At 34.6% G+C, this 23,411-nt stretch overlaps 1 protein-coding gene across 1 annotated transcript; it reads right to left on the reverse strand.

The window, feature by feature from the left end:
- Positions 1–3,243: 3,243 nt before the first annotated feature.
- UTS2B (urotensin 2B) lies at positions 3,244–21,849 on the reverse strand. The gene is made up of 5 exons (XM_058730845.1): positions 21,636–21,849; positions 17,054–17,152; positions 15,865–15,902; positions 14,503–14,596; positions 3,244–4,356 (listed from the first exon to the last, which is right to left on the reverse strand). Exons 1-5 carry the CDS (start codon positions 21,736–21,738, stop codon positions 4,331–4,333), a joined length of 360 nt encoding a protein of 119 aa, XP_058586828.1. The 5' UTR covers positions 21,739–21,849; the 3' UTR covers positions 3,244–4,330.
- Positions 21,850–23,411: the final 1,562 nt, after the last annotated feature.

Below are 23,411 nucleotides of genomic sequence, written 5' to 3' on the forward strand. Positions count from 1 at the left end.
CCATCACATCACAGTATTGTTGCAGCTTTAATTAAATTATGCAGACCACTTCAATGTATGGATATTTTTTAAATATACATTTTAGCTAACGGGAATGGTTACCTAGCCCCAAACTTTACTTTTCTAAGAAACAATGAAAAAACACAATACAGTGAAATACTTTCTATATCCCCACTTACATTTATCCAGTTGAAGAATAATAACTGAAGACTGATTTGTTTCTGTAAAACTTAGGTAGGATCTATTTGTTCATTATTGAGGAACATGGAAAGACAATATTGTATACGTTCTGTTAAATATTTTTTCTTCTCTTTTATCCTTTTCCTGGGAGCCTCTTTGGAAATGATAATGAGATTAGGCTTCTCTTAATGTATTCAAATTACAGTCAGGTTCAACCAAATAAAGCACAGCCTCAGTTCCAGAAATAAAAGAAGATGTGTAAGCAAGGAAAAAAAACAAAAAAACAAAAAAACAGTAATTAAGCCCATCAATTTTATTATTCCAAAGAACTGAAAAAAAAATACCTGCAGGTCAGGGCATATTGACAGAATTAGGAAGTGAAGGATATTAATCATTTATCAGGTTTGGACATCTCATGGTGCCTAACCACTTTCTCTAAATTACAACTGGTAGGAGGCGCCTGGGTGGCTCAGTCGGTTAAGCGTCAGACTTTGGCTCAGGTCATGATCTTGCGGTCTGGGAGGTCATGATCTCGTGGTCTGTGAGTTCCAGCCCCACACTGGGCTCTGTGCTGATAGCTCAGAGCCTGGAGCCTGCTGTGGATTCTGTGTCTCCCTCTCTCTCTTCCCTACCCCACTCATGCTCTCTCGGTTTCTCAAAAATAAATAAACATTAAAAAACTGTTTAGTTACAACTGGTAGTTAATTAAGAGTAGCAGTGGCTGATTATGAGGAGAACAACCACACAGGAGTAACAGAGGAAAGTATGGAAGAAGACTAGGAATCATCAAAAAGTAAACCACTGGACCAGTCTGGGGCTTATTAAGTACACATAATTTTAACACAGTACAATAAACAATCTTTTTGATGCTACTGACTTGCCTAAGAAACTGTTTGACTGGTTTCATATACTGTGTTTAAAAAGGCATTGAAAAGTATAATGTGTTTAAGAATGATTTTAATGATTCAAATTATTTTTAATTGATCTATCGAAGTATAAAGTTTGATACTCTGGAACGCTCAGTTCTCAACAATAACTACAATATTACTACAACTTAGGTACATAAGCCAGTGGTACATTGGGTATGCTTTTAAAACACAAAGACAACTTATTTCTTGAACCAGAGAGTAGCAGAAGTTTGTAAAACCTCTGAAAAACTTCTTTAAACCCTAGCAATCACTGTCAGATGGACATGATATATGGGAGGAGAAAAGTTTGATGAATAGGGCAGAGTTTTATTTTAGAACATAAAGGAAGAATGTTATGAGAAGGTGTATTCATATTACAAGAGGTGAGAAATGGATAGCTGTTAATTTTAACTAAAATTGAATAAACATATGATCCAAAGAATACAATCAAAGACACACAGAAATGAACATATGCACTTAGAACATGGATGGCTTTGTATTCTTAGTTTAGGGAAAATTTCTTCAACTGCTGAAAGTCTTCAAATTTTAGAAAAATAGAGTAAATGAATGATTTTGTTAATTGTGATAGATGGGCTATAGCAAGGAGAAATGAATTTTGAGAGAGCTAACCGATTCTGTTTTCAGAAGCTTGCATTAGAAAGTTAGCAGTGGTACATGGAAAATATCCTGTAGGACTTTCTATTTGAAATAATTATTGAAGAAGAAGTTAAAATGTTTCTTGCCAGCTTTCTTCAACCTTCTGTTCAATTTTAGGAATGTGTTCTATTCCTTGGAGGTTCTTTCTTCCCTTTTTCTCCCATTTGGTTATCTGTAAGCTTCTAATCCACTTGGATGCTGCTGCTTCATGCATTGACAAAAGGTATTAAAGCCTACTTTAGCCTAAAATTTTCTCATGGTGAAGGTTTAAAGTCGAAATAAACAAATTGATTTCCTATCACCTATATTTTTTAATGCAAAGCTATGCTTATGGCATTCCATTTAATTAAAGTCAGAGGTCACAATGTATGAATTTATACTCTATTCTGATGTGTAATAATGCATTTATCTCATAATATAATATATATACAAGACTTTAATGAACAAAAAGAGAAAAATGTTTTCTCCACTTACAACTATTTTATTTCATGTTATTTCCACCACTACTTTATACAAAGTAGAAAATAAATCAACAGTACACCAGTTCGAAATAGGGCATTCTTTTAACATAGCAGGAAATTAAAACATGATTTCTGTTCAGAATATGATGAGTCATCTCATTCATTTGTGAAGCTTCATAGAGCAAACCGTGAATATGGATTTCTGTGTTCTGTCATCAATTACATAAACAATTTTTTATGAGGGATGTTTTATGATGCCACATCATCTTAAAATTTACTCACACTACAGAAAGTCTAACAAATTCCACCTTTAATCTACAGCTAGCTTTAGGGATTAAATTTCTTAAAGCAAACTATTAAAATATAACTTAATGGATTCTCCTAAAAGGAAGAAGTAGCAAAAAAACCTTTCTGTGTGACCTTACTCCTAAAGATTCAAACTGCCTGCATATTGTTTAACTGTTCCAAAAGTAATAAACATGAGATGATGAAAGCGGGAATTTTTGTCTTTCTTCATAACAATATTATGTTTCTGTTTACTACTGGTGTAAATATGTAGGAATAATCAGGCATGATTGAGCAACTAATATTTATGTACATTTGAGTGGTTCCTAACAAGTATATATATGGCACTTTAGATATGTCACTCAACTTGGGTTTGTTTTATGGTTTTTTCAACTTAAGCAATATTGTTCATACTCTGCAATAATTTTCTCTTTAAGCACCACAAAATTGATATCATGTAGGTAAACTGCATTTCCCCCATATTGTGAAGTAAGGGAATGTGAGCAGGCTGGCCTTGCCATCTAGTCTAGTCCTTAATGTTATTTTAAGTTATGTTGACAATGTTTTGGGGCTAGAACAGGTGACACACAATATTGAAGTTGAATTCCCAGCCTTGAATTGACTAAGTAAATAAGCTTGTTCATATGTAAGCAAGAGCAAGTTTGATATATGGATGTGAAAAGGAAAAAAAAAGAATCAAAAGAAAGCCAATGAGTTCTTTTGTTCTGTTTATTCTTTTGGCACAACGAAGCTAATCTCTTATAGACATTCTGAGTCTCAAATAGTTCATGATGCTGTGGAGGAGACATAGATGAGAATTAAGAAACCAAAAGGCAAATTGTTTTATAAGAAAGTTTTCTATCTCTGAGACATCTAATAGTACTTTCTTCCAGAGTCTAATAAACCATATATTTCTGCTCCCCGTAATGTATTCATTTGGTTGTAGTAGTTTCAGTGACAATTGTCCAAATGAACAGAAAAGAGATAGTAGTTAGCACAATCATAAGAAAGAGAAAGGACAATGATGCATATTTTTTCCATAAGTTGATACAATTAAATTTATTTTAATTTCCAAGATGATTTTTAAAATACTTTTTAAAAAAATTTTTTAATGTTTATTTAATTTTGAGAGAGAGACACAGAGCGTGAGAGGGGAGAGGCAGAGAGAGAGAAAGGCAAAAAACCTGAAGCAGGTTCCAGGCTCTGAGTTATCAGCACAGAGCCCAATGTGGGGCTTGAACTCAGAAACCCTGAAATCATAACCTCAACTGAAGTTGGATGTTTAACTGACTAAGCCACCCAGGCACCCTTAAAATATTTTTTTATCTTAGTGTTTATTTATTTTTGAGATAGCACAAACGGGGTAGGGATAGAGAGAGAGGGAGACAGAGGATCTGAAGCAGGCTCCATGCTGACAGTCCTGACAGCAGTGAGCCCCATACAGAGCTAGAACTCACGAACCGTGAGATCATGACCTGAGCCGAAGTCGGAGGCTCAACCGACTGAGCCAACTGGGTGCCCCACTTTTTAAAATATTTTAATTGATAGCTCAAAATCAGAGTCATCACCAGGCAAAATTATATGTAGAAAATGAATCTACGGAAAGCATACAATAGATACAGCACTGTAAATTTTAGCACTACAAGGCCATTTGATAACCCATGCCATGCAAAAGTGCAACTGATTTGTCATCATTCACAACTTAAACCTTAAGCATACAGTATGCAGAATAAACGTCATCCTTTCTTTATGCTCAAATAGCTAGAATCTTTAAGTAGTGGTGAGTAGATGTGTATCTTTTTCTAATGTTCTTATCTTTTTGTATCCAGAGAAAAACCTTCAGACACAGTATTTCCAAAAGCAGGCTAAAAAAGAAAACAAAACAAATTATTTATTAGGAGGATATTTGATGAAATATTACATTTGAATAAAATAGTTTATGTGTGCCAGTATGAGAGAGTTTTGTGAAAGGAATGTTCAATATGGAGTTCTTAGCCTCATGTGCATCTATAAATTAATTAAAATTAATGGGTGATGGGCCTTAAGGAGGGCATTTGTTGAGATGAGCACTGGCTGTTATATGTTAGTGATAAATCACTAAATTCTACTCCTGAAACCATTATTACACTATGTTAACTAACTTGGACTTAAATAAAATTAGAAAACCAAAACAAAAAACAAAACAGAAAAGAAAAGAAAATTCAGCTTCTTCATCCCACTAGCCACATTTCTAGTGCTCAGTAATGAGTTGTATCTAGTGACTACCATAATGGGCAATGCATTAGAGAACGCTCACATCATCACAGAAAGTTCTATTGGACAGCACTGTTCTACATTATAATGTATATAATACTATAAAGAGAATACAGTAGGTCATCCTATTAGATATACCCCTTTGTTTTATATTTGGGGTAACTGAAATCCCAAAGAGGAAGTAGCATAAGCAAAAAGTATGATAAATATGTTTCTATTTGCTGGGGGGAAATGAAGGAAGAGAGTTTAAGGCTCACTTTGAAAACCATCAAATGTTATTTAAGTAATTTCATTATCACATCGAGTCTTCACATTCTGATCATTAAAATTATGCTTCAGAAAAATCAAACCAATTCTATCAGTATTTTAATCTTCAAATGCACAAATGAGTCCTTTTAAATGTTCTGTAGGCTGTTCCCAATCAATCAGGCTTGTCGTAGCTTCATAGAACACATTATAAATTTCTCTAATTTCCTTCCATCTAAGTGGTTTCTAAAATTATGACCCCAAGAAGATGGATCTTTGATTCTCTATTGATTAATGGGGAGCACAATGAAAAATGTTTTTAAAAAACTCAGTACTGTTAAGATACTCTTTGAAATAAATGCTAAGTATATCTACTCTCCAAGTTTCCCTCCCTCTCTTCTCACTGTGTAAACTGTAATCCTCAAGCTCATTACCACCTACACACACAGTGTTATGATAGCACTGAGTCTACTTTTCATTTCTACAGGAGTCACATCCTCCTTTAAGCGAAACTACATTCAAATCCTATGAAAGAAGTTTATTTTCCATTCCCATCTTCTTTTTATAGTGTGCTTCAGAAAGTTATCATCACTGCCCTTTACAGCCCTTCAGATATCACTGAATATCTCAGTCTTCCAGGAAATAAATCTACACATATCCAAAAATTACATCACATGAGTGGCTCGATGAAGTATGCAATGGAGCATAGTTGGAAAATTTTTGGACCCGAATTAAAGGAAGTGTCATAAAAGATATTCCCCGTAGAGCAGCCAAACTCCTTAGTGTTTATCCATCATTTACCATCTAGGTGAAGAAAAACTCTAGCCGGTATTCTGGTGTTTCTTGATCTCTGTCCGGTTCACTCTTGTAATCCCTGTTTTTAGGAGGATATTATGTGCTAGGCAGCTATATATTTATTTTTCATCTCCCAACCCCAGGTTTCTTCAAATGTGCTGCTTCTATCCTACTTCAGTTTATGCACCCACAAAGCTCAAGTTATTAGGAGTGCAACTAAGTGAATAGATTGGAGTGAAAGCTAAGGAGAGTTTTTTTCTTCTCTTTTTTTTATTTAATAAATTTCACAGTACAGTTTTTAAATTTAAGGTGTATAAAGTGTTACTTTGATAAATTTATATATTGCAAATATGATTGCCATTGAAGTAGTATTTGTCATATTACATCATTATAGTGCAATATTATCGTCCACACTCATTACACTGTGTATTAGATTTATATGATTTATTTCTACACGGTAGAAGTTTATATACTTAAACACCATCAACCTTAACCAATCCCTTTCTCTCTATAATCTCCTAGTTGCCACTATTTTACTTGCTACTTTCTTCCACAGGTTTGACTTTAGATTCTACATATGAGTGATATCATACAACACCTGTCTTTCTTTGACTTATTTGCTTAGCAAAATGTGCTCAATATTCACCCATGTCATTATAAATGGCAGGATATCTTCCTTTCTCATGGCTGAATAATATTCCATTGTGTATATGTACCCCATTTTCTTTTTTATCCACTCATCTGTTGTAATACACCCAGAAGTTGAATTGCTGGATCATGCGGTAAATCTGTTTTTTAATTTTTTGAGGAATTTCCATATTGTTTGCCATAGTGGTTGCACTAATTTACATTCCTACCAACAGTGTATGAGTTCCCTTTCACCACATCCTCACCAGCACTTGCTGTCTCTTGTCATCTTAATGATAGCCATTCTAACAAGTGTAAGGTGATATTTCATTGTGGTTTTGATTTGCATTTTCTTGATAATTAGTGAAGCTGAGCACCTTTTGTGTGCCCATTGGCTATTTTGATGTCCTCTTTGAGAAAAAAAAATATATTTAGTTCTTCTGCCCATGTTTTAAGTCAGATACTCTTGGGGGTTTTGTTATTATTAAGTGTTATCTTTTATGTTTTTTTTGATATTAACCTCTTGTCCAACATATGCTTTGCAAAAATTTTATTCCATTTTGTTAGTTGTTTCTTTTGCTGTGAAGAATTTTTTAAATTTGATGTGGTCCCACTTGTTAATTTTTGCTTTTGTTGCTTGTGCTTTTGGTGTCATGTCCGAAGAGTCATTACCAAGACCAGTATTGATAAGCTACTACCCTATATTTTCTTGTAGGTGTTTTATATTATCTGGTCTAATGTGTAAGTCTTTCATCCATTTCAAGTGAATTTCTGTTTGTGGTGTGACTTAAAGGTCCAATTTCATGTATTCAATTCTGCATGTATTCCTCCAGTTTTCCCAGCATCATTTGTTGAAGAGACTATCCTTTCCCTGCCGGGTGTTCTTGGCCCTGTGTTGAATATTAGTTGACTCTATATGCCTGCATTTAATCCTGGGTTTTCTGTTTTATTGGTCTATATGTCTATTTTTGTGCCAGTACTGTACTGTTTTTCTACTATGGTTTTGAAATCTAGTTTAAAATAAGGTGTTGTTCTTTTACCCTCAAGATATCTTTGGCTATTTGGGGTCTTTTGTGGTACCATATAAATTTTAATATTATTTCTTTTATTTATGTGAAACATAAATTTGTGTGGTTTCTTTGAAATAGTGTTTTCTGTGTAATAGTATTTTGACATTGCACTGAATCTGTAGATAGCTATGCAGAATACAGCCGTTTAACAATACTTATAAACACAAGTTTATAATGTTTATGTTCCAATCCACAAACAAATTTTTTCCATCTGTTTGCGTCTTCTTTTTGATTTCTTTCAGAAAAGACTTATAGTTTTCATTGTGCAGATTTTTCAGTTCCTTGGTTAAATTTATTCCTAAGTAAATGAGTAAAAGACCTGAGTAAACATTTCTCCAAAGACATACAAGTGGCCAACAGACACATGAAAGGATGCTAAATATCACAAATCATCAGATAAATGCAAATCAAACCACAATGAGCTATCACACCATACCTGTAAGAATGGCTATTAAATAAATAAATAAATAAATAAATAAATAAATAAAGCAAGCAAGCAAGAAAGCAAGCAAGCAAGAATGGGCAAAGGTGTGAAGAAAAGGGAACCCGCATGCATTTTGGGTGGGAAGGCAAAATGGTGCAGCCACTATGGAAAACAGTACAGAGGTTCCTCAAAAATTAAATACAAAACTACCAAATAATCAGCAGTTCTACTTCTGGATATTTAGCTGCAGAAAATGAAAGCTGTAATTTGAAAAGATACATGTGTCCCTATGTTCATTGCAACATTATCTACAATAGCCAAGATATAGAAACAACCTAAGTGTCCATCATTAGATGAATGGATAAAGAAGATTGATTACACACACACACACACACACACACACACACACACACGTACACACACAACGGAATATCCATTTAAAAATTAAATTTTGCCATTTGTGACAACATGGGTGGACCCAGTGGGTATTATGCTAAATAAAATAAGACGAAGACTATATGTAGTCTTTCACTTATATGTAGAATCTAAAAAATAAATGAACAAACAAAACAGAAACAGACTCTTAGATACAGAGAATAATCTGGCAGTTGCCAGAGGAGAGGGTGTAAAATAGGGGAAGGGGATTAAAAGGTACAGGCTTTCAGATATAAAATAAATCAGACATGGGAATTCAATGTACAGCATAGGGAATATAGTTAATAATATTGAAAAACTTTATATGGTAACAGATGGTGGCTAGATTTATCCTGGTGATCACTTTCTATTGTGTCACTATGCTGTATACCTGAAACTAACATAATATTTTACATCTAATACAATTCAATAAAAAAATTATTCCTAAGTATTTTATTATTTTTTATGCTATTGTGATGGGATAGTTTTTTCTTCTTATGCTTCATCATTAGTATAAAGGAATGCCACTGATTTCTGTAAGCTGATTTTTTAATCTGCCACCTACTGAAATCACCAACTAATTTCAACAGTTTTTTACTAACTCTTTGAGAGTCTGTATATATAAGATTATATCATCAGCAAAAAGTGAGTTTTACATCTTCCTTCCTTATTTGGATGCCTTTTATTTCTTTGTCTTTCCTAATTGCATAGCTAGGAATTCTAGCACTATATTTAATAGAAGTGATGTTCCCAACCTCAGGGAAATCTCTTTCAATTTTTCTCCACTGAATATGATATTACCTGTGGGCTTGTTATACATGGCCTTTATTGGGTTGAAGTATGTTCCTTCTATACCCAATCTGTTAAGGATTTTTATAAATGGAAAGATGTTGTATTTTATCATATTTTATCATAAATTCTGAATGAAGTTAGCAGGTATCTATCAACTATAAAATAAATTATTAAAGCAAACTATAATATTTCCCAGTAAGCATAAGTTACTATTGCATTAGCTGGATCTCTAGGTCCATTTTACTTTCATGTAATGTTATTCATACTTTTGCAATAGAACCACACTTTAAGTATAATGTGGGTTGTTTTCGTCACCTAACCTGGGCATCTAATTCATATGTTTTACTTTGTTCCTACTATATACAAATATGTTTTAATATCTACTTGCATAAATACAACTAAAAAGTTTCTTTGACACTCCCCCAAAATGTTCTAGCTAATACCCCAATTTTTCTACCCTTTAAAACAAAATTTTTCAAAAGTGATGTATATTGTCAGTGTTTCCTGACAAATGCTAAAAATATTGTTTTATCATTTTCTCCTTCAACAAAAGTCCACCAAACAATTCTTGGCCAAGCCATTAATAATCTTTCTATTGCTGTTCAGAAGGAAAGTTGGAGTTACCCAACTTCAAATATAGTTTCACTACCTCTTCCTGGAAGGAGTGGGACATTCTTTGTCACTTCCTTCCTTGGTAGCTGCTCCTACCCAGCCTCCTTTGCTGATTCTCTCATCTGCCCCATCTCTAACCTTGGAATCACTTAGGCTTCAGGCCTGGCTGTCTTCTCTTTAATATCTAGAGTCATTCCTTAGATGGTTTCATCACAATGCCAAGCAATATTGATATGTTTATAACTGTCAAATGAATAACTCCAATATGAGCTGTTTCCCTAAACCTCAAATTTATATATTCAATGGTCTACTCAGATCACTACAGGAAGTCACCCCTTATCTGTGTGGGATGTGTTCCAAGACCATCAGTGGATGCTTGAAACTGCAGATAGTTCTGAATGCTATAAATACATGTTTTTCCTATACATACATACTGATGATAAAGTTTAGTTTATAAATTAGGCACAGAAAGAAATTAACAACAATAAATAATAAACTAGAACAATTATAACCATATACTACAATACAAGTTATGTGAATGTGGCTTCTTCACAATGTCTTATTATACTATAATCACCCTTCTTATGATGACGATATAAGATGATAAAATGCCTATATGAGGACATGAAATGAGGTGAATGACGTAGGCCCTGTGATGTAGCATGAAGGTACTATTGACTTTCTCATGGTATGTCAGAAGGAAGATCATTTGCTTCTGGACTATGGTTGACCACAAGTAACTGAAACCCAAAAATGTACATAAGAAGGCCTGCTATACTGGGATGATATTGCTATGCATAGCATAAGCCCAAAACATCTGTGGTAGGGATGTGACTGTCCAAATATTCCTTGTGCTTTTTTTACATTTCCAAGGTGCTTCCCCGACCCCAGTAAGTTAGGTTAAGATCATGAGTCTAATTTTGGCAGATAAGAATGTGTTTACCTCCATTTCTTTCCTGTCCCACTACAGGGACACATAGTGTGGATACAGAGTAAAGGAAAGTGACCAACATACACAAGGCTTCGTGTAAATAAAAAATAAATATTAAAGCAAGTTACATCACTGAGATAGTAAGGTTACTTTGCTAGTGTAGTTTGCCTAATTCATCCCCAAATGCAATGTGACAGCAAATACAAAGGGAATAAAGAGTTCAGAAACACAAGCTCTCAAAATGTTCAAAGGGTTAACTTCCTCTAGATCCAAAACACTATAAAATGAGATTTAAAATTACTCCAAGTGACAGAGGCTCCATAAATAACAATTTGAATAAAGAAGTCAGAGTGAGTGCTTAGTCTTTAAGGCATGTTCCAGATACTTGCTTTTTTTTATTTTAATGTTTATTTATTTTTGAGAGAGAGAAAGACAGACCAGGAGTGGGCGAAGGCAGAGAGAAAGGGAGACACAGAAGCTGAAGCAGCCTCTAGGCTCTGAGCTGTCAGCACAGAGCCTGCACGAGGCTTGAACCCACGAACCATGAGATCATGACCTGAGCCAAAGTCAGATGCTTAACTGATTGAGCCACCCAGGTGCCCATGTTCCACATACTTTCAAGACAACTGCTACTAAATTGGGGCTGAGAAGGCAGAATAATTAAAATTGTTTCTTCAAAAGCATTTGCATGTAGCAAGCAGATGAGAAGCTTTCTAAATTTTTGAAAGGACATCATAAATCCTAAAATAAAAATATCTTTGATATTTTAAGACAAAATAAACCTCAGACCTCCAACTTTGCAAGAGTGGGATAAGACCTAAGAAAACTGTACCATCCCAGAGAAGAGAATATTCCCCAAGGAACACATAAGATGTATCCAAGGATGAAAATGAAAAAGCAAAAATCTCAGACAGTGTAGCCACCAGAAATGTTACAATAGGCAAATGACTCCTCCTAGATACTAAAGGCTCCAGTCAAGACACCTTTTTCCATCCCCAGGGTAGGAGACCTTTATAATATTTGCCCAGTGGGGTTTCAGAATTCCTGGAGGGTAGCATTCTGTGTATCTCTTGTTTGTTTCCTTTATGGATTGATTTCTGATTGTGGTTATCCTGTCCCTGTTCCTCTGCCAATTATTGGAATTGTCCTTTTAGCCAACAGGTCTGTGAATGAAGAGGAAGAAGCCACACTGTATTTAATGAAGACTAGTAAGTATCTCCTGGAAAGCCTGTTCTTTGTTCTGGGTTCAGTCAGTAAAAGAGATCTGGGATTGTCTCTAATGGGAATGGGATAAGTATAGTCTATGTGGTTAAGGAGAGATGAAAGGACTGACTGTAGTAGAGGCAGTGGTCCCCAGGTATTATATGTACTTCCTAAAATTTATCAGCCTATCTTGACAGTATTTTGGTGGCAGCCCACATGACTAATTCTAGCCAGTGGACTTCAGAAGTAACACTTCTCACTGAACCAAGTTCTGAACTGAGGCAGTTTAGACCTGGGATGTGTCCTCTATTCCTTTCCTATGTCTTGGCAATATTAGAGGCAGTCAAGCTATAACAACCTTTCAAATGACATAGTCAGAAAATCAAAGAGGGTTATACTACATATATTGGACTTTATTATATGATAGTCCTCTGAGATTTGGATTAAAACTGGTAACACATCATAGCCTAAGCTACGCTAATTATGAGAAGGCCCAACAAATCTCTATTTCAACCCTCTACACTACCAAACTTTCTCCTCTTCCAGCTATCTCTGGTTCAATAAGTAGAATTTGCCCTCTTTTTCCTAGTTGCTTGGAACAAAATCTTTGGAGTCACTCTTGACACCTTCCGTCATTTTTTAATACAACCTATGTGTAATCCTACAAGAAATTTTGTTGGCTTCTTTGTTGAAAATATAGCCAAAGAATAAGATCCCTCCTTATCAATTCACTATTGCCAAACCGAATCCAAGCTGCTACCACTAAATTATTTTTGTTAAAGTTTTCTCTGCTTCTACCTTTGCCCATCTTTTGCAGTGTGTTCTCCACAAAGCATCAAGAGTGGTTGTACTAAAAATTATCTCGTATCACTCTTGAGCTCAAACTTTCCAGTGATGTCCCACATGATACCTAGTAAAAGCCAACGTCCTTAAAACTCCGGAAGGTTCTACTACCATCTCCTTCAGGTTCACTGGCTGAGTCACTTAGCAGTGGGGTTATTTTCAGCATATAATTTAATCCCTCTGAGATGTAATTTCCTCATCTATAAAATAGGCATAGTAATAGCTACCTGATGTTTATGAAGAGAATAAAATAATAATTATAGCATTGATCAAAACCATAAAAAACAAGTTTACATAGTACTTACTATTTGCTAGGCATTATTCTAAATTCCTTTCATATATTACTCATCAAGTCCTCCCAACAATCTCATAAAGATACTTAGGATTATAATTTGCATTTGGGGGCAAAGAAAATAAGGCACAGGAAGTTAGATAATTGCACAAGTTCAAGCAGGTAGAAAATGTCAATATTAACTTGAACCCAGGCAGTGTAGCTCTAGTGCTTATGTATTAACCACAATATTTTGAGATATGAAAATATAAAATATAATATGCTAAGTGTTTAAATAATGCCAGTGTCTCCTTTTCCCCCTTAGTAGCAATTGTGACATAGGTTTATGTACAAGTTAAAGACAAATCTGGGAAGAAAGACAAGTGTAAATAAAACAAGTTTTAGGAAGGCTCACATCACTCTATGAATGGAAAAACATACATACAAGTTTTTCAAATATAAGAACTAATTCAGCAAGAAACAAGAATTTCCCAAGAAATATTATAAATAGTAAGAGGGATCCAAAAGACAAATCCTCCTAAAATTAAATGTTATGAATCAAGCCTTGAACCAAACGTTAGAGCAATGACTTTAATAAAGATGTTCTAAAATTCTGGATTAACTTGAAACTTGATTGTTCCCTTTTGTGATTCTCCTATCTCTAGTGTTTAAGCAAAACAGCAAAGGTAAGTCACAATTTTAAACAATAAGGGCCTATTTTACTTAAACCTAGAACATATGACCTTGCGACACACTGCTATAAACACCACAGAACTCAGATACATTCATATGGGAACGTTTTCACTGGAATCTTTTTTAAAAATATGAGCCTCGGAGGTGCCTGGGCGGCTCAGTAGGAGAAGTGTCTGACTTCGGCTTAGGTCATGATCTCATCATCTGTGAGTTTGAGCTCCATATCAGGCTCTGCACTGCTAGTGCTGAGAATCCAGATTTTATCTCAAAATCATTTCAGCTTTAGTTTTGGTTTGGTTTTCTTTTCTTTCTTGTTTTTTTTTTTTTCCCCAAGTGGAATTTGACTATTTGGGATTCTCATTCTCCTCTCTCTCTTCCCCTCCCCCACTCTTGCTTTCCCTCTCTCAAAATAAATAAACTTAAAAAATAAAATAAAATAAAATAAAATAGGGGCACCTGGGTGTTTCAGTTAGTTGAGAACCCAACTTCAGCTCAGGTCATGATCTACAGTTCATGGGTTCAAGTTCTGTGTAGGACTCTGTCCTGACAGCTCAGAACCTGGAGCCTGCTTTAGAGTCTGTGTCTCCCTCTCTCTCGGCCCCTTCCCCCATTCCTGTTCTGTCTCTGTCTCTCTCTCTCTCTCTCTCTCCCTCTCTCAAAAATAAATAAACATTAAATTTGTTTAAAAATAAATAAAATAAAAAATAAAGATATGAGCCTTGATCTTGAGCACCACCATAGGATTAAGAAATATCAAGTTACTCTCTTTCTTCTTAGTAATAATTGCAAAACTAATCTTTCAGATGTCAATTTTAAAAATTTGAAATGAAAATTTACCTCGCTTATTGGGATGGGAAGAAGATAGACCACCTATAGCATAGGATATCTCCGAATCTTTTGCCTCTGCGAGCTGCTCTTTTAGATTTTCCAGCTATTAAAAATCAAACATAAAAATTATTCATCTTTAATTAGAATGATGCTATTTTCTGTTGAAGAAGAGAAAGTGTTTGAATAAAACAGGGAAAAGAGTAGGAAAAACAGAAGAAAGGGAGAAAGGAGAAACAAGGAATTGAAAAGGAGAAAAAGTAATGAAGAACGTAAACAAAAAGAAACAGGAAGAGTACAAGGAAACTAGTATTTAGAGACTGACTGAGAAAGGTACATGACTCAACAGGACATGAGGAAAAAACAGGTTTATGGTTAAGGAAGTCCACTCTGGGTGTTAATTAATGGGGAGCCTGGAAACACAGCCTGTGTTCCTGGACTCGATTCCATGTCACCTATAATGAGCAGTGCTTTTCAAGGAGCTCCACAGAGTTATGTAAATGTTTGGATTTCCTGAAATATTTCTCCTTTCCAGCAGGAAGGGAGAAGTATTTTGAGGCCTTAGGGTTTTTACCCAGAATTCAACCCATGTTCATTTTTAGCAAGCTTTCTGATTGTCTACACCCTGAAGATCTAACTCTACCAAAGTAGAGTTCAGCCTGGCTACTGAGAGTGTCCATGTCTGACCCGCCTAGAATGATGGGACAAAATTCTCTCTCCCAAAGAGCCACATGGTTTGCATAATAATGGATTTGCATGCATGTTTGTGAAAAAGTTTTGAAATCATTGAATCTGGTGATTTTCACATTTTCTTTACAGCATGTCAAGGAGTTGGGGAAAAGGCTGCTAAGGGTCTCCCTCTGAGGAGGCTGAGAGCGGGTTCAAAGAGGTGACCCTTCAGGCGCCCAACCAGGTGCTTTAAACAGAACAGCTCCACCTTCGTACGCAACCGAATGAATTGGATATGAGACCGTATCCAATTTATTTGGGAAAAAATATTTCCACTTTTAAAAATAATAATACATTTTGAAAATCACCAATCTAGGTATAGCCTCCTATTTTACAGTGAGGAGATTTAGATCCAGAGAATTTTAATTTGTTTCTGGTCTCATAACAATTGGAGAGCTGGGACGAGAATCCAGATTTTATCTCAAGATCATTTCAGCTTTAGTTTTGTTTTGGTTTTCTTTTCTTTCTTGTTTTTTTTTTTTTTCCCAAGTGGAATTTGACTTTTTTTCTAATGAATTACTTTACTTTTTCTCTAGCAGGAATAAAAAAATTTTACGGTATCATACTGTAAAATTCAAACTGTGCCCAAAGATAAATGCCTTCTAATATTATTAAAAATGAAATGTAAGTATTTCACACTCTCACCTGGTTAAGTTCTTCCAATTTGCCAGTCAGTTCTGTATCTGCAAGACACATTCGTTACATGAAAACTTTCATGGCAAATAATAGATTCATCCCGATTCACACATTTGGGATCTTATGTGGAAGGCAAAGGTCTTTTCCATAAGATTTGAGACCACCCACCATCCCTAATATAAGACCCAAATATTTTCTCAATGCCTGACATATTGAATTTCAACCAGTTATGTCATGAGAAAATACCTGATTTTTTGTAATAAGCACAAAGCTTTCTAAAACAGACCATAGTTCTAACAAGGACTATTATTTAGAAGTAAATTATTCTACTAACATGAGGAAATTTTATGAAACAATAGTAAGTGAAAAAAAGTGGGACACAAACATCTATACAATTCATTCATGAAAGAAATTCCCAGAATATTGATATTGGCTCTCTCTGGGTTTTACAGTTTGAGTATGAATTTTTCTTTTTTATAATTTCATACATTTTCTTCAATGAGAATATCTTATTTCTAATTTTAAAACCCTGTATTTTTAAAGTATTCATTAAGATGTTGTTATAGTCAGCACATTGTCCCATGACTACATTTTTTTTTTTTTTAGAGGATCAGATGTTTTTGGAGAGTGTAACACATTGACATATTCTCACATTTTCTCTTAGGCTAGACTTGCTAAGTTTCTGACAGTGTCATTTCTTGGAGAAAACTCTAATGCATAATTGTAAATTAGATTCTGCTGATCTTCAAAGAAAAAAATGTCAGGTCGGTGTGCCTAAATTTCCCAGTGGTCTCTACTCCAATTGTTTCCCACATGGAGAGAATTTCATTGCAAATGTGCTAACTTAACTGCCATTAAAATGCAGTTAATTTGTGAAATTTCTAATGAAAACCTGGGAACAGATTTGAAGCATTTAGTAAAAGAAAATATTAACTGTATGAGTGAGGAGTTGCAGAGATGAGAATATGACTAAAGATAACTATTTTGTAAATAGATGGTTACTGATCCCATTAGGACCCTCTAATTGAAGAAAATAGGATTTTAATATTTTTTAATAATGCCATTGCTTTATCATGAATATGAAATAATAAGATACACTTAAGCTGTCAGTGCAGCATGAAAAGGAGTAGTTATTACTTTACTACAAATTAAACTTGAGAAAGAACAAGTCAGAAGACAGAATAAATTCCTAACTTACCAATGCTAGATGGTCTTTGGAAATCAAAATTTTTATTCAGTAGAGCCAGCAATAGTTCTTCGTGGTTTGCATCTTCTTTATCTGGAAACAATTCATTTCCTGTAATAATCATCCCAATGTAATGAAGCCTCCATTTTCGATCTGTGTCACCGAAAGCACTTTTAATTAAATACATTTTATAGCTAACTATCAATGCATATACTCACCAAAAAAAGCGCTGTGGACAAAGGTGTGTAACCCAAAAAGAGGGGCTGTTTCAAAAATCATTGAATGTATAGGAGCAAAGAGAGATTATGAGAGAGGGAGAGAGAAGAGGAGAGACAGTATGTCTGAAAGGTGACACCCTAAAATTTACCTGCTAAATTTGGGTAGTAGGTAAATTTGGGTAGTAGAATCGCAGGTAAATTTCTTATTTTTTATCTGTGTTGTTGAAATTTTCTACTCTAGTGTTTAATATGAAAAATATAAAAGTTATTTTTTTAAGTTTATTTATTTATTTTGAGAGAAAGAGGAAGAAAGAGAGGGCAGGGGAGGGGCAGAGAGAGACAGAAAGAGAATCCCAAGCAGGCTCCATGCTGTCAGTGCAGAGCCTGATGGGGGCTTGAACTCACAAACTGTGAGATCATGACCTGAGCCGAGATCACGAGTTGCATCCTTAACCAACTGAGCCACCCAGGTGCCCCAAAAATTTTTTAAAGAAAAAAATAAACAATATTTGATTTTAAGATTCTATGTGCTATGCACATTTAAATATGAGCCATTTTGTGTTCTGGAGATTGCCTTTAAACCATTCAAGGAAATCTTATGGAAAAGGTGATATGAAGTCTCCTTTCTCCATGTTGACATCTTTCCATCTTTGCCAATTTACCTCCCAGCCCATTCATTGATCAGATGCTCAACTCTTTCAACACCTTAAAGCAAAATATCACCCAATTTTTGCAAATATTTTTATTCTGGAGTAGAAATCAGGATAATAACCTTTACTCAAGCTATAAGACATGAAGACTCAACAAGATATCTATCAACAAGTAATGCAATTGAAGTAACAACTAGTATATTATGAACAAAATGAACTTTTGTGATGTGGCCTGAAAAGCCAAACTTTTATCCAGAACTTCTGTGGGATCATGCTCCCCACTTGCTAGCTCCTCATTCTAGCTGACAGCTTGAACAGAAGCTAGGTTCATTGAGTCTGAAGTTTAGAAGTGAGAATATTGTGGTTTTAGCTACAGAAATGGCCCGTAATTTATATTATTCTGTTTAATCATCTTTTTTGTGTCTACAAAATGTTAATTGATTAACTCAAAAAATTAAGAGGTTAATAAAACGAATGAGAGAGACTTGATGAGGAAGCAAATGGATGATGTGGGAGAGGTGACAGCATCATTTCTACATTGACCAAACATAGTTTATGGATGCTCAGCTCTTCAATTTCCTTTACTTCATAAACATAGAAATTATCTGTAACATTTTTTTCTACTGATTAATTAAAACATTAATACAGTATCAATGGAAATTTGCTTAACATCAATTATATGAAGACCCTCAGAGATAGTTTAGTTTAAGATGTGACCATGCAATAACGTCATTGTTATTACAGTTGTTCATCAAAATGTTAAATTACAATCTACAGTCTTTAAAATATTTTTCTTAGAAAAAGAAATAGGGTACATATTATAGCCAGATGACAATGACTACTTATTTTAGAACTGTGATAAGAGAAACCAATTCATTGCCTTAAACTTAGAGAATGTATAAGACCAGAAGGAGGTAACAAGGAAAGTGTAGAGCTGAAGCTTTTAGGAACTTAATTACTAATCCACTTCTGCATATTTAAGTGGGACATTTTTCACAAAAGAAATTGAATCAATTTGCCTCTCTTTACTACTTTTGTTTCCAGTGGTTACACTTGCATAACTCTCCTCAGAAATTCTTGTCAGTACCTTTAAAGACAACCATGGTTTACAGGAATCCCTGAAGAAAAAGTTTTTTCAAGAAATTTTTTAAAAATATGTTTTATATTCCTAAAGTTAAGATATGGTCTTAGAAATATAATTGAAAATAAGTCTTTTTTCTTTTTTTAATTTTTAGTTTTAAAACAGATACAGCTTTAAAAGAAAACAATTACACATACTTTTAATATGCTTTTGTCTTTGAACTAAAAGTTAGTATGACAAGGGAAATGCTTGAATAAAAAATACCTGAGTGTAGGTGAACCCTTAGCACAAAGGATGACAAAGTTATCCAGACATGACAGAGTGAAGGCTTTTGCAAATACACATATAATACTGGTTCATTGCTACTTAAGATACTGAATTTTTTTTAATTTTTTAAATATTTATTCATTTTTGAGAGACAGAGAGAGAGCACGAGCAGGGGAACGGCAAAGAGAGAGGGAGACACAGAATCCAAAAATGGCTCCAGGCTCAGAGCTGTCAGCACAGAGCCCAATGCGGGGCTGGAACTCATGAACCATGAGATCAAGACCTGACCCAAAGTTGGGTGCTTCAATGACTGAGCCACCCAGGCACCCTTTAAAGATACTGAATCTTAAAGGTTTCATTGTCTCCTCACTTTTCACTCAAATTTGAAGCTTGTCACTACATATAGACAAGAAATTTTACCAGAAAGAAATCTGGAAATCCCCAAAATGATAAAATACAAAACAATTAATAAATTTTCCAGTATTCTTGGTCTTGATATTCACTCTTCATCATTTTGTGGTAGGCAGTTTGCCCCGTGTCAGGTTTATCCATTGAACCATGCATTTCTATAGCTCCAACCAAATGACAGCTGGCAGATTGTGTCATTTGTCTTGGACATTGTCTAACACAGAAAGACCGCGATGGTAACCCCCAAAAATGCTTATTTGAACAATGTGTTCAAGGACATAAGTCAAACCTTTGGCTGCTTTGAAATACGTGTATATGGAGAGAGACTCACTCTAATCATAGACAATTTAGATCAGAAAATAACCCTACTAGTAACGTAATCTTCTCTGTTTATATACAATAAAATAAATCCAAGGGAGTACCAGAGAGAAAAACCTTTCCAATATGCTGCCAGTGATATATGCATATCACTGTGTGGTATTCTGAGGTCAGAGGTGTTACTTAACTTTAACCTAGCAAAATACTTTAGAGTTTGATTTTTCTGTATTCCACATCCACATGAAATCAGAAGTTACATTTACCACCAACATCCTAGTTTTGCAAAGTCCTCAGTGAATGGTCTCATTTTTCCTCATTTACACTGTGTTAAGAACATTGAAAATACCATCATTTCACAGGAAGAACAAAGGAGGCCTATTATGTGCAATGATTTTGATTGGCCAAAGACTAAATGTGAGCTATGGATAAAATCCAGACTCTTTTGATTCCCAATCTTATATCTAGGTCTCTAAGACAACTTATTTTTCATGGGAAAATCCCAATAAATAAATAACAAGGATTTATACAATTTTATTTTCACTACCAAAAGAACTGCTCTCTCATTGACTTTTAAAACCACATTGGAAGCAACATAGTCTAGTAAAATTGAATTTGATCCCAAAGGGAGAAACTTGATCCCTCTTCTCAACCAAGTATCATGTAAATAAAATGTATTCTATTCTGTTTTGGTTCCCCTATGTAAGACAAAGTTAAAGGCTCTTTCCTTCCCAGCAAGGAGTTCAGTTAGAGGATAGATAACCTCAAAATTTCAAGCTGGAAGGAAAATTAGGGAGCACTATTTTAAATTACTATTTTCCAAACATAAAGAAATATATAAAAGTTTCAATGAGGTTGTTTGCCTAATAAATCAACATTAAATTTAGCCCTACTGATTCTCAGATGAAGAGCTATTTCCAGTACAAAATGCATTGAAAATTTTAAAGAAAGATCAATACAATTTACAATATTACAAGAGCAAAAATTTATTTTCTCCAACTTCCTCATGGTACAAATTTTAGATGTCATAGATTAAATTATTTCATTTAATGTAAGTACTCTATGTTAGAAATCTGATAAATACAGTCAATGCATAATGTGGATTTAGCATCTTCTTCCTGAAAATACTATGTAGATTTCCCCATGCATTATTATTTCCAAATCTCTGCAAACACAAATTTCCATCCTAATGTGTTTTTATCTAAGTCATTCTCCTTTCATTAGTAACTTACTTATAATCTCATAGGTTAAAAATATTATTTTGCTTTCCCCAGATACACTTTAAAATATGCACATATTAAAAAATAAAATAAAATATACACATATTAGGTAATTGATTGTATTACTACTTACACATTCACTATCTTTGGTCATAGAACAGAAGTGAGAAAAAAGGTACCCCGTGATTAGATAAAAAATTAGGTGTAGTCAAAATAAATTTAGTACAATGTTGGTTAAAATTAATTTACTTGAGAAGAATAGCATCACGGATTACATGTAATTTAAAACAGCAACTTCTGAAAAGATGTTTGATGATTAATAATACTAATGCCTTAACATATTATTTTGATAATGGCAGAGAAATCAAGGCAATGCAAACAGAAAGATAAGGATTATTTACCCATCTGTAGGATTTTAGATTCATGTGTACATACCTTGGGTAAGATATGGCCGTCCATGCACCAATTCGAAAAATATCATTACAGATAACAAAGTTAGGAGTCCAAAGCAAAGAGTGGTTGAAAGGATCTTGTTCATGTTAAAAAATCTTCTTTGTGCTAGCAGAGAAACTGACTATCCAGGTCAAGATGAATACTTCAGTGGCTCTGGAATGCTGCAGAGATCACTTTTAAAAGGTGGCAAGTGTGCTTCAACTACAGATGATCTGGACAAAGAAAAAAAAACTTATAAAATGTAATACATTCTGTCAACATGATTCACTACTTGGAGAAGTGACAGGTTTGCTACTCAGTCAATGACAGGAAGAACCCAATCGCTATATCTCATACCTGCCCATTTCACTAAAAGCAGGCATTCCTATGCATGCCCACGCACTTCAGACACAGGCACAAGCATAGAGCGAAAATTGGCAATTGAACCTGTTGTTTCAATTTTCATAACAATCAAATGGGAACAATGTCTTTCATTTGACCAAATTAGAGCCCCCCCACCCCTCCTTCCCCCCCCCCACCCCAGGTCTCCCTGATAGCCCATGTTATTTGCAACCATCACTTCATTTTTAACCAACCAAATAGATTTGAGTTGGGAAGAGCTCAAATTGGAAATGAATCATAATGGGAACATTAATGTCTTACTGCACTAAAGAAGGATGGTTTCATTTTGCTGCAACCAGCACTTCTAAAGATTAAAGCTAAATCTAATTAATTCAAAGTTGGCAAATGTCCCGTCAATTACACTCTTTAATACTTGCTTTAATTGTAATGGTTTTCTTTTTAGGTCGAAGTCTTTCAGTACATCCACAATTCCAGTTTTATGGCTCCAAAGATGTGCTAATGACCTCTGGCCTTGACACTTACTTCTTCTGTCAGGAGAACTCTAGATGCATTAGCTCTAAAACTGACTCCGTTCCCTGTGCACAAATGGCAGCATGAGATGATGTGAAAGAAGAGCAATGGCCCATCTTTTCACTAACCCATTGCCTTAATAAATTCCCTAAATAAAGTCTCAACTACTTAGTTTGATATTCAGCCTTGTTTTTCTTTCACAGGCTCATTTCCACCAAATGTCTGGGCACCAGTCACAGTAAGTTTTCAATCCCTGAACACACCTCGCACTTCCTCACTTCAGAGTTTGCTGACAAATTTCTATCTACCTGGACTCCTTCATTCCACTGCCATTTTACCTGTTCATTCCTTAAGTATCCGATCAAATGCCACCAGCTCTATTCAGTCTTTTGGGTCTGTCTCTCTCTTTTGCTTTCAGACATAGATTTTGTTTTGTTTGTTTTGTTTTGTTTTGTTTTTACCTACTTTGGACTTTCATAAGACTGTTTAGATATCTATCATCACTCCAAATCCATTCTTCATTTCATTACAGTTACGTGTTTTGTGTCTGCCTCCACTATTAAATTGTGACTACTTTGAGAGCAGTTATGGTCATAGATGTTTCTGTCCTGATTTGCAAATATTGGAGTGATTCAAAGGAAAAATAAGTGAAAACATATTTCATTTGTGAGTAAACAGCAACTGAAATATATGGAAATTTAAAGGCAAAATTGGATAATGCTCTTAAACTTTATATCTAGGTATAAAGCTAACTGACAGAATACAATACTTGCAGCTCCTTAAGTTTCTGTTCTCTCTTTAGCCTAAAAATTCAAGAACAATGTCTTTGAAACTTGATCCTTAAAGTTTTTCATACCATAGTGTTTCAAAACCTATCATTCAAATATACCTTGATGCCATTTACCA

The sequence above is a fragment of the Neofelis nebulosa genome, chromosome 5, assembly GCF_028018385.1.
Source record: "Neofelis nebulosa isolate mNeoNeb1 chromosome 5, mNeoNeb1.pri, whole genome shotgun sequence".
Classification (NCBI taxonomy): domain Eukaryota; kingdom Metazoa; phylum Chordata; class Mammalia; order Carnivora; family Felidae; genus Neofelis; species Neofelis nebulosa.

Excerpts from the sequence above, each read along its gene's own strand:
- UTS2B (XM_058730845.1), bottom strand. The coding sequence starts at position 21,738 with ATGAACAAGATCCTTTCAACCACTCTTTGCTTTGGACTCCTAACTTTG. Across the intron at positions 17,153-21,635 it reads ACGGCCATATCTTACCCAAG|GAAATGAATTGTTTCCAGAT; the intron begins GTATGTACACAT and ends TGATTATTACAG. Across the intron at positions 15,903-17,053 it reads CCAAAGACCATCTAGCATTG|ATACAGAACTGACTGGCAAA; the intron begins GTAAGTTAGGAA and ends TGTGTCTTGCAG.